This window comes from Schistocerca gregaria, chromosome 5 (assembly GCF_023897955.1).
Source record: "Schistocerca gregaria isolate iqSchGreg1 chromosome 5, iqSchGreg1.2, whole genome shotgun sequence".
Taxonomy (NCBI): domain Eukaryota; kingdom Metazoa; phylum Arthropoda; class Insecta; order Orthoptera; family Acrididae; genus Schistocerca; species Schistocerca gregaria.
In genome coordinates, this window is record NC_064924.1 from 287,462,192 (window position 1) to 287,474,639 (window position 12,448).

Genomic DNA, 12,448 nt, shown 5'->3' on the forward strand with positions numbered 1-12,448 from the left:
GGCGTGAGGTCTCCACAGTACATCGATGTTGTTGCCAGTGGTCGGCGGAAGGTGCACGTGCCTGTCGACCTGGGACTGGACCGCAGCGACGCACGGATGCACGCCAAGACCGTAGGATCCTACGCAGTGCCGTAGGGGACCGCACCGCCACTTCCCAGCAAATTAGGGACACTGTTGCTCCTGGGGTATCGGCGAGGACCATTCGCAAACGTCTCCATGAAGCTGGGCTACGGTCCCGCACACCGATAGGCCGTCTTCCGCTCACGCCCCAACATCGTGCATCCCGCCTCCAGTGATGTCGCGACAGGCGTGAATGGAGGGACAAATGGAGACGTGTCGTCTTCAGCGATGAGAGTCGCTTCTGCCTTGGTGCCAATGATGGTTGTATGCGTGTTTGGCGCCGTGCAGGTGAGCACCACAATCAGGACTGCATACGACCGAGGCACACAGGGCCAACACCCGGCATCATGGTGTGGGGAGCGATCTCCTACACTGGCCGTACACCTCTGGTGATCGTCGAGGGGACACTGAATAGTGCACGGTACATCCAAACCGTCATCGAACCCATCGTTCTACCATTCCTAGACCGGCAAGGGAACTTGCTGTTCCAATAGGACAATGCACATCCGCATGTACCCTGTGCCAGCCAACATGCTCTAGAAGGTGTAAGTCAACTAGCCTGGCCAGCAAGATCTCCGGATCTGTCCCCCATCCCCATTGAGCATGTTTGGGACTGGATGAAGCGTCGTCTCACGCGGTCTGCACGTCCAGCACGAACGCTGGTCCAACTGAGGTGCCAGGTGGAAATGGCATGGCAAGCCGTTCCACAGGACTACATCCAGCATCTCTACGATCGTCTCCATGGGAGAATAGCAGCCTGCATTGCTGCGAAAGGTGGATATACACTGTACTAGTGCCGACATTGTGCATGCTCTGTTGCCTGTGTCTATGTGCCTGTGGTTCTGTCAGTGTGATCATGTGATGTATCTGACCCCAGGAATGTGTCAATAAAGTTTCCCCTTCGTGCGACAATGAATTCACGGTTTTCTTATTTCTATTTCCAGGAGTGTATAATTTAAATGGGTAGATAAAAAAATCTACTCACCAAGTGGTGGCAGGGGGACACACATACAAAGGATTTAGGGATGGAATGAGAAGGAAAAACTGATTGTTGGGGACTGCACTGGTCCCATCCAATAAGTCTCCCCTGACCCAGGGTACTGGGTGACTTTTCTAAGCTGCACTCCTTTTCCTGAATCTCTCCAGTCCTTTTCCTTCACCCTTCTTCCTTCCCCTTCAACTCTTCTACCAGAAGAAGGAGCCACTGGCTCCAAAAGCTTGTAAAAGTTCAATCCGAGTGTGTGTGTGTGACTTCCTCATGGAATGCATGAAAGGGCTGGTGCAGTCTGGGGGAGGCTGCATGATATTCTGGGTATGTTTTGAATAATGTGATTCCACACATTACGTGAAAATAGGTCCGTAAAAAAAAAAAGGAACCTCGAGCCCTAATTTGTTGATTTAATGGTACCTTGGGTCAGAATCATTAGATCAAACAGCTACACAACCACTTTTCACCAGTCACTTTTAATGAATGGATACTGTTGTGATATGACAAATCTTATGTCCTCCTTACTAAAACTATAGCTGCATGGATGAAAAATCTACAAGAGCAGTCACACATTTGGACTGGTCTGCAAAGTTCCAAATATGAACTGCTAAAGAATATGTCTGGAACTAGCTAAAGCAATTTGAGAAATGTTAGAGATAGAATCCATACAGTTTTTTCTATCTCCACAATTTGTGGCTGGTATCGGTATACAACCTGTGTTTGGGTGCAGGGAGTAAGTGACATGCAGTATTTATTCATATTCACCTAGAGAACACTGACATTTTGCAGATCATTTCAATTCTTTAGTAGTATTAAGAATACCCATTGGTGAACTGCAGTGCTAAAGGCTTCAGTGTAGGTCTCAGAATTAGCCTTTCCATTGTTCCCTAAATTGATTTAAGATGAATGTGTGGAAGGTTCCTCTGAAGAGAACATTGCTGATTTCCTTCCCCATTCACACTCCGTCTCCAATGACTTTATTCTTAATGGGAGATTAAACCCCAGTCTTCCTTTATAACTTCCATTTCTCTTACTTAACTGCATATAAACCTCCCTGTGCACTGTCAGCGCACTTTTATTGAAGTTCTACTATTTTGTACAAGATATTACCACACACAGTTTTCTATAAATACATTAATAATTTCTACTATTTTATTTTACAGCTCCCAGACATGCTGTAATATTCCCAGGAGATGATCGAAGCCATGAAACACAGCCAGAAGAAAAACAAGGAAGAAAAATGACAGTTCGACCAACCACTACAGTAGCAACGTCTCCACCATCACCTAATCATGAGGAGGAGGTAAATGTGAAAAATGTGGACAACTGGCAACTGTTCAACAATATTCAAATGTCAGACCAAAAGCAGGTACAACTAACAACATGATACTCATATTGCCAAAGCTATTTGCATATCAGTTTTTATGCTTTGAGCCAGAGAACACTAACTCAAATAGGGCCAACTTCTGAACAAGTGATAATCAGAAAAACAGACCCCTGGGCTAAATTTCCATTCAATATATAGACACACACACACAGACACACATCATCATCATCTCTCATTAGCACATGTAATTACAAGTCATTCTCAACTAACAGCAAACTGAGGCATGATATGTTACCATAAATTATTTAAAGCCAAGTGAGAATCCATCTCCAATGTCACTGCATATTCAGTTTTTATTTAGACTTAAATCAGTTCAGGGAGGTATCAAGTTGCATATTCAGCTCTCTATGTGTGCTTTTTTAGTTAATTCTTATGTTTGTAGTACTAGGATGGATAGGATATGTGCTTGCTGTGAGTGGATGCAGGAGGAACTAGATCACAAACAGCTGAATATGCTTTTGACCATACTCAGCCATCTTTAGGCTTTTGTGTCTAGGTGTAGCAGTGACAGAGGATCCTCAGGTGTTCCTTGTTTCAACTGTGGGCTCTGTTGCTGAGACACTGTGCAGTGTACCTGGCGTGGTGGATCCACCCTCATTGCTGGGTGAGTGGTGGGTGGTAATGAATTTACAACACTCAATGCAGAGAGGCAATGTACAGGCTGGCTGTCTGGCCTCATGCATTCACCCTGTGAGTGAACAGGTGGTCACTCCTTCAGCAGTGTCCAAGCAGACACTTGGGGGGTAAGAGTTTGTTAGCTACTGGGAGCTCCAATGTTATGCATGTTAGGGAAATAGTGTTCAGGGTCAGAAACAAATCCAATGTGAACTCAGTGTGGGTGCCAGGGAGCTGCATCAGAGATGTGGAGGAGACAGTGCCTGCAACTATTGAGCATGTAGGGTGCTAGGGTGCAGTCATCTGCAAGTTGTGGCTCATTTCAGTATCAGTGGTGTCTATCACTTGTGTTCTGAGGGTTTCCTCCATTCATGAAATGGTGAAAACCACTGCCCCCACACACAGGATGCAATTAAAACTCACAATTTGCAGCATTGTTCCCAGAATTGATCAGGGTTCTTTGGTGTGGATCTGTGTGGAAGGTCTCAACCAAAGGCCTCATTGATTCTGTGATAGTCTTGGCTGCAGATTTCTGTACCTTCATTATGGGGTAGAAAATTGTAGATTGTAGGGCTCCCTTTTATAGGTCAGGCGTGCATTACACTAAGGAAGCAGCTACTCAGGTAGCAGAGTGCTTGTTCAATGCACAAATTGTTGAGATATTCATAAACCAAGTTCCTGGATATGCTGACCTCCAGGAAATATGTCGCACTTAAATTTGTCTCAGAACCAAGGGATGGCTGAAACTTGAAATAGAAAGCTCTGAAATATTTCATGAGACATGAAACATATTTCAAGAAAACGTTTATATGCCAAGTTTAGATGGCATAGGAGGCAGAGTGTTCATTGTAGCTGACAAAAATATTTTGTCTATCAAGGTTGAAATTGAGTCTGACTAAAGTTACCTGGACATGAGTAGCAGACCTAGGTGAACTCAAGTTGATTATCAAATGTTTTTATCAGCCACCTGTTTCTGCAGTGATGGTCTTAGAATCAATCAAAGAAAGTAACACAGAAATAATCAGATTGTTAACACTGAATTTAACTTGTGGGAAATATTTTCTGAAAAAATTAAGGTTCACTTACATAACAAGTCATGGGGTACCTCTTAGTATTGTGTTGGATCTAGTCCATTGTAGTGTAGCAACTCAGTGTGGCATGGGTTCCACTAGTCGTTGGAAGTCCCCTGCAGAAATACTGAGCCATGCTGCCTCTATAGCCACCCATAGCTGCGAAAGTGTTTCTGGTGCAGGATTTTGTGCCTGAACTGTCCCTGTGATTGTGTCCCCCTCATCAGTTGCTTGAACTGTCCAGAATATTTTTCAAAGCAATTGTGATCAATATGACAATGCACATTGTCATCCATAAAAATTCCATCGTTGTTTGGGAGCATGAAGTCTGTGAATTGCTGAAAATGGGGTCCAAGCAGCTGAACATAACTATTCCCAGTCAGTGATTGGTTCAGTTGGACCAGAGGACCCAGTCCATACCATGTAAACATGGCTCACCCTTTTATGGAGGCACTACCAGCTTACACTGTGCCTTGTTGATAGCTCGAGTCCATTGCTTTGTGGGGTCTGTGCCACACTCAAAACCTACCATCCACTCTTCCCAACTGAAACTGGGGTGTCATCTGACCAACCCACAGTTTTGCAGCCGATATGGTCATGAGCCCAGGAGAGACACTGCAGGTGATGTTGTGCTGTTAGCAAAGGCATTTGTATTGCTGCCATAGTCCATTAAAACCAAATTTCACCACACTGTGTTAACAGATAAGTTCATCATGCATCCTACATTGATTTCTGTGGTTGTTTCAATCAGTGTTGCTTGCCTGATAGCACTGACACTCTATACAAACACCGCTGCTCTCGGTTGTTGAATGAAGGCCATAAGGCACTGAATTGTCCATGGTGAGAGGTAATGCCTGAAATCTGATATTCTCAGCACATCTTTGACACTTTGGGTCTCTGAATATTGAATTACTTAATGATTTCCAAGAAGGAATGTTCCATGCATCTTGCTGCAATTACCATCCCACATCCAGAGTCCATTAATTCCTGTCATGTGGTCATAATCACACTGAAACCCTTTTCAAGTGAATCACCTGAGTACAAATGCCAGCTCCCACAATTCACTGCCCTTTTGTACCTTGTGTACATGATACTACTGCTACACTGTGTGATCAAAAGTATCCAGACACCCCCAAAAACATATTTTTTCATATTAGGTGTATTGTGCTGCCACATACTGCCAGGTACACCATATCAGCAACCTCAGTAGTCATTAGACATTGTGAGGGAGCAGAATGGTGGCTCTGCGGAACTCACAGACTTAAAACATGGTCAGGAGATTGGGTGTCACTTTTGTCATACATATGTAAGTGAGATTTCTACACTCCTAAACATCCCTAAGTCCACTGTTTCCAATTTGATAGTGAAGTGGTCACATAAAGGGCACATATGGCACAAAAGCGTACAGGCCAACCTCGTCTGTTGACTGACAGGACCACCGCCGGTTGAAGAGGGCAGTAATGTGTAGTAAGCAGACATCTATGCAGACCATCACACAGGAGTTCCAAACTGTGTCAGGATCCACTGCAAGTATTATGACAGTTAGGTGGGAGGTGAGAAAACTTGGATTTCATGTTTGAGCAGCTGCTAATAAGCCGCACATCATGCCGGTAAATGCGAAACGATGCCTTGCTTGGTGTAAAGCGAGTAAACATTGGACGATTGAACAGTGGAAAAACGTTGTGTGGAGTGATGAATCATGGTACACAATGTGACAATCCAATGGCAGGGTATAGGTGTGGCAAATGCCTGGTGAACTTCATCTGCCAGCGTGTGTAGTGCCAACAGTAAAATTCGGAGGTGGTGCTGTTATGGTGTGGTAGTGTTTTTTATGGGGAGGGGGGGAGGGGCGGGATTGCACCACTTGTTGTATTGTGTGGCACTATCACAGTGTAGGCCTACATTGACGCTTTAAACACCTTCTTGCAATTCAGTCGAGCACTTGTTCATAATGCACGGCCTGTGACAGAGTGGTTACACGACAATAACATCCCTGTAATGGACTGGCCTGCACAGAGTCCTGACCTGACTCCTAAAGACCACCTTTGGAATGTTTTGGAACCTCGACTTCGTGCCATGCCTCACCCACTGACATCAATGCCTCTCTTCAGTGCAGCGCTTCATGAAGAATGGGCTGCCATTCCCCAAGAAACCTTCCAGCACCTAATTCAATGTATGCCTGTGATAGAGGAAGCTGTCAACAAGGCTAGGGGTGGGCCAACACCATATTGAATTCCAGAATTACCAATGGAGGGCACCACGAACTTGTAAGTCATTTTCAGCTAGGTGTCCGGATACTTTTAATCACATAGTATATCTGCTTATGTGCATATTGCTATCCCATGACTTTTGTCACCTCAGCATTTCCTTTAGTGAGGTCTACTCATAAAAATAGAGATGAACAAATACTCTAATTACAGACCACAAGAAGGGGCTGTAGAAACAATTTGTGGTAGTTCTCTGTAGTAGCTGCTTCAGGGTTGTGCATAAATATATAAGTAAAATATGAATCATCATACCACATAAAAAATAATTGTCAAAGCCATGATTTGTCAGTTTAAGGGTCAGGATTATAAAATGGTGATTAAAATGTTAAATATTTTGGAAATAGGCATTTGGGATTCAACAAAAAGAGAAGTAATCATAGGAATTGGTGCAGGTTGTTATAAGAAGTGAAAAAATGCTCTTGGTATTTTGTCACTGGAGCTACACGGCGTACATATGAACCCCTATCTTCCAATGCATTACTTTTCTGTTCTCTGTGTCTGTCTTCCAATAAAAAATGGTATAGAGAGAGAAAGAACTCAGTCTTAGCATGGGTCCATATAGTGAACTTATTTAATGTCTGTGAGACTAAACTGGTGAAATTCTTGGAACCTCTGAACTAATTTTTGCAGTAAAGTTTCACATGGCCCTTTTGTAAATCTTGCTTCACCCTGCAGTGTATCTCAGTCATACCAGCCACATCCCTCAGTACACACCAAACCAACAAACCAAAAGTAGAGCTTACACTTTGACAGTCACCATTCTTTTACAAGAACACTCTTTTTCACACAGTGTTCACATTCGTGGTAAACATATGAGCTCAGTTGCTGGCTCCTTAATGGAATGCTCTGCCACTCTCAACCCTGACTTTACTGCCTATGATTATCTTGCCAACCTAATTCACAAACAGATTTTGCAGGCCACCATATCTAACTGTCAACTGTTCATACCTTTCAAAAATAGCAAAGAAGTTCCATTATCTAGTAATATTTTGATCTGGAACATGGTAGCCAACTTCTTTGGTAGGGTTATGATTTTCTTAAATCATGCCAATGTGAGGTTCGTACTACCTTGTATTTTCCCCGCACCATGCAAAACAGCTGTTTGTCCCTCACTTTGCCCTTTTGGCTCTACAACCAATCAAACCCTGTGATCCTTCTGAATCCACTTCCTTGCCATTGTGGTCCTTATTCTATAAGCAATATCACTGTAAGACTTGTCCTGTGCACCTTCCTACACCTACCTGTACCAGCCTTTACTGGCAAGACCTACTCCAACAAAGAGAAGGCAGCCTATAGAAGTATCATGATCTCACAATCCCCGTCCAGCCCTCCCCCCCCCCCCCCCTTTTTTTTCTTTTTTGACAAGAGCAAAGCTGTCACTACAGATGAATGGACATATACTCGTGTATAGGGTATATATGACAATAAGAAGTAACCTGTTGTAAGGCACATGCTGCCTGGTGTTCCCCTCATGATACTAGTATCACAGAACTTGGGAACATGGTCAGTGACATATGCTTGATTATGACTACCCAACTGACCTCATTCTACACTAATTCATCTGTTGTTCTTCTACTTTCTTCTTTTAACTTTTTTTCCTTTGCTTAACTTTTTTATTTTCTTTATTTTTTCCTCCCCCTATAAAACTCTTCCTGCACTTAGTTTTCCCCTCTTTTTTTACATCTTTAAGACACCTTATCACTTATGTCTCTCATCTCTTAAATGCTTTATTTCCTCCTTGCTATTTCTGATTCCTCAGGTTAACAAATATTGTCCATTGCCGACAAAAATTTTTCTACCATGTCATCTGGCATATGTCCCTCAACCTAGATACAAGGTGACTTTCCCTCTGACTTTTCATTTATACCCACCTCGTAAGGGGAAATTACTTGTGCTTTGACACTCGACTCAGAGACAACCAGTTTGATTTCTGATGTTGGAACAATTTTAATTTCTAGTACAGAGTGTATAAAAAAGAATCATCTGTTTAAAAAAGACATAACTACTGTGTTATTTAAGATAACTGTGTGAACAACATACTGTTGGATAGAGCAAACTCTTGAGTTTTACATGGTTTCTGCTAGGTAGCAGCAGTGTGCACCTACTTCAGTTCTAGTAACATAGGTTTCGGGACAACAGAAAGCATTTTGTATTCCACATTTTGCTCAGTGCAGGTCAGCAATAGCTGTTCAACGTGACTTTTGTACTAGGTATGCTGAGGATCCTCCTACAGCAAAGAGCATTAGACAGTGGTATGAACAATTCTGAGAAATAGTTTGTTTGAGTAAAGGCAAATGGCTAGACCGTCTCTGAGAGTCTGACACAGACGTCAAACACATACTGCATTGACATATGTCGTGCATCTGAAGAGAGCCATATTGAACATCTATGAAAAAGTATGAAAAACAACTTTGAGTTTCCTGTTCATCAGAAAACAAAATTCATTGTATATGTATATTAGTTTCAGAAATATAGACATGCCAAATCGGATGATTCTTTTTGATACACCCTGTATTTGGCTGGAAAGGAAAGAAGAAGACTGATTCCCAAACTTTGAGCTTTTAAATTCAAAACCTGTACACATTGTCTGTTGGACTGATGGCATGTGACATTGTTGACACTGATGCCGCTGTTGATGCTAATTTGCCCATTGGCCATTGGAAATGAAAGCTAAGTTCGGTAGCCTCCTTGGTCCTGTTTAAGAGGTGTAGGCGATGAGCTGGCAATCCTCCTCTTCATACAATACAGCCACACTAAACCATACTCACATCCATTACTGTCACATACCCTTAACAGATACACCTGAGACACAGTTCCCACAATTAATTAAGGAAAGGTGCCATTGTGCATGGAAGTAGGGAAACCTCTAGTATGAGGTGGCTGAACCTGCCTCTTGAGGTCCCCAAGCCAGACATACGATACAACTTTATTTACTTTTCTTGTATCCTTAAATGCCCCTGTTTTCCAAGTCTTTCCTCCCTTATGCATTGAGGAGAAGCTTTTGGTTCCAAAAGGTATCTCAACTTTTTTCCATCTACTGTGAATTTGCGAGATAATTTTCTCCACCCACATTTCAAATATTTCCATCTTATGAACCTTTTTCCTAGGTGTTAAATGATGTAGGACATATCAGTCCTCTATTGTATATCAGTACCATAAGAAAATAGGTAAAAATTATGTGTGGTTCAATAAGCAATCAGTTTTGACTATGAACAACAGAGTAATGGGGCAAAATTAGAACTTGCTTAAATTCTGTAACTGACTTACAGCATTGCTTCAGCAACAGCTGCTGTTATTAACTGACAGTTGAGCCCATTACTGTCTGTACAACTTGATGCTACACTTTTAGGATAAGTGACTCTGGCAGAGCTGTAGTGTAATGCAAAATGCTTCGCTGCTGTGATTTGTGTTGTAACTGCTTCTTTTGATCTGTAGTAATATTTGCATTTCCTTGTTAGATTATTTGTAATATTGGTTAATAATATAGTATGGTGGTGGACAGTAAAAGTCTGTATCTCTTGTTACTAGATAAATAATACAGCCCTTCAGTAGAATCTTTTAATTTACCCTTTAACTGTGTATTTTTGATTAAATTCAGACCATGTTTGTTTCTTCTAGTAGCTATGTATTTTTCATTAATTCATATCATGTTTGATTCTTCTAGTAGCTGTGGCAGGCTGTTGCTGTCTATATTATGTATAATTATGTTTTATTCTTGTGGTCAGGAAGAATTTAGAGCAACTACTGTATTGCGTGGTGGTGACTCAGTAACACTATCCGCTGTTTCTTCTACTCAAATGCCAGACACTTTTGAGGGAACAGTTCCTCATTTAAGTTCCGGAAGTGCACGTCCTATGCCGCACTTCCAGCATCTACTTTCTAATTTACAGGTGAGACACTAAAATTTTACTAGGATAATGTTTTGTACCTTTTTTCATGATAGATAAACACTTTTCATCTTTATTATAACCACAAGAGATATTAATTTTGTGAAGCTAAAATGATAATGCTGAACACTTGCTTTAAAATTTTGAGGGAAAAATGGTAACATGGCATGTACAGAAACACAGCTTTAATAATAAAGCTTTATAAAAACTGGTAGAACCAGAAAAAAAAACAGAGTTAGTAGTCACTGAAGTAGTTTTTAAACATTCGCATTCCACATGATATGATGTCAGAGTTCAATGGTACACTAAGAATACTGCACTGGGTCATCAATTCCACTTATAGAAGAACTTTCACAGATACTTCAGGAGATAAGTGCAAAGGAATGAAAACAGGCTCAATTTGAGCAAGATTATTCAAGAAAAATAAAGCAAAAGCATAATTCAATATTTATTCAATCATAATAAGGAATAAAACAAGACTGTAATTTTACTGATTTGTGAAGTTGAATGAATTCTGGTATGATATTACAAATTCAATACTGTCTGAAGGAAGAAATAGTAAGGAAAGAAATTTATTATATGTTGTTAACACATAATTTCAAATGTGTAACTGGGAGATTAATCACTGTGTTCCTTATAGGATTTTATGATTCAAACATATCATATAACTGAAATCCTGCAGCATAATAATCCCACATTTTCATATGTGAACAGTTCTTTCCCTTGTGCAGTAATTATAAAATGTCGGTCATAACAGGTAAGCCTGAGAGGCTTAATTATTTTGCTTCAGCCTACCTGAGAATTTGAATTTTTAGGAAGTCCTAGCTTCATTCATGTACATTTGTGTCTTAGCATCTTCATGGACTGCATCTCCGCAGTGATGTTTGCAAAATATCTTTATAAGCCCTTCAGTAATTAGAGTGATCAGATTGAGCAATAGAGTTTGTAATCTCGTTGCTCAAGAAAGTTAAGTCCTCTGCAGGTCACAGTGATGTTACTCACTGATTACCCTGTACTTAAATCTTCTATGATGTTATCTACATCAGCAATTACACTGGTTTTGTTTTTGACTGTGTTTGTAAAAAATTTATTATAATGATTCCCTTCTTGTAAAGAATTAAAAGTTATTTGGCTTTCAGTCATTATGTTTGTTCTTTGATTTTAGCACAAAAGTAAACTGTGTGGTGATATGCTCCAAGAAGGATCTAAAGCATTTCAATATTTTATAGTATGGTACTTCCTTCTGTGAACAACAACTAGCCTCACATGAAACAATTTTTACTAGATTTATTCAGCCTTTACTACATTTATTCAGCCTTTACTACATTTGTTAAAATAAAAATTCCTTTAAAACACTGCACTTTGTGTGTCACTACACCCACAAAAAAATAAATGCTAAGATTTGTTCATGTAACTTTAACATTTGACGTTCAGTTGATAAATATGTCACTTTGTTTCTGGCTGAATTGTCTTCTTAAAACATATAAAAAGGTGACTATTTGCATTATGATAAAGTACCCTTGGCACTTATTCACCTTCAGCACTCACAGCCTCCTATACAGCCACAAGGCAAAAAGTTTCTTCACATTCCATTCCTTCCTTTTCTGCACCTCACTTGGAATGAGTCTTGCATGAAAAAAGTTAATTTTACCACCTTCATTAAGCAGTGTATCATGATGATGTAGTTTTTTAAATAAGGAAACATAAAATAGAATATAGACAATATATTCTTCAAAGCAAATAGTGTCCTCTGGATTTTTTGTTTGAAATCACATGTATGACAAGTCCAAGTGACATGGTGCACAAATTCATCTAGCCTCAGGTCTCTTACTTTCAATTTTTATTTTCTTTGAGAAAGGAATGTCTCCCCCTTCCCCCCACTTATGGCACACCAAAGCCTCTCCCAAAGGAGTGTTCTCAGGCCATCCCATCTGGACTGCTGAAATGGTTTTCTGTAAAAGCAGATCAGCAGCCATGACAGCTGCGACCTCCCTTGCTGTTAAAGGAAAATACAACACCATCTACTGTAAGGCATCATCCAGTGTGAAAATGAGATCCTCCTGTCTATTGAGCTTAAAACATTTCAGCTCCTCAACACCAAATTAAAACGTTGC

The 12,448-nt window shown here is 40.8% G+C and overlaps 1 protein-coding gene across 13 annotated transcripts in view; it reads left to right on the top strand.

The window, feature by feature from the left end:
- The window catches only part of LOC126272639 (protein madd-4), a 1,706,630-nt gene that overhangs the window by 1,611,020 nt on the left and 83,162 nt on the right, over positions 1 to 12,448 (top strand). For 9 of the 13 annotated variants that reach the window (XM_049975622.1, XM_049975626.1, XM_049975621.1 and 6 more), the window contains 2 exons: positions 2,272 to 2,411; positions 10,173 to 10,337. In XM_049975622.1, the coding sequence (XP_049831579.1) occupies positions 2,272 to 2,411; positions 10,173 to 10,337 (305 nt within the window). Of the gene's footprint in view, positions 1 to 2,271; positions 2,478 to 10,172; positions 10,338 to 12,448 lie in introns of all 13 variants that reach the window. The other 4 variants (XM_049975625.1, XM_049975614.1, XM_049975615.1 and 1 more) reach the window with 1 other exon arrangement.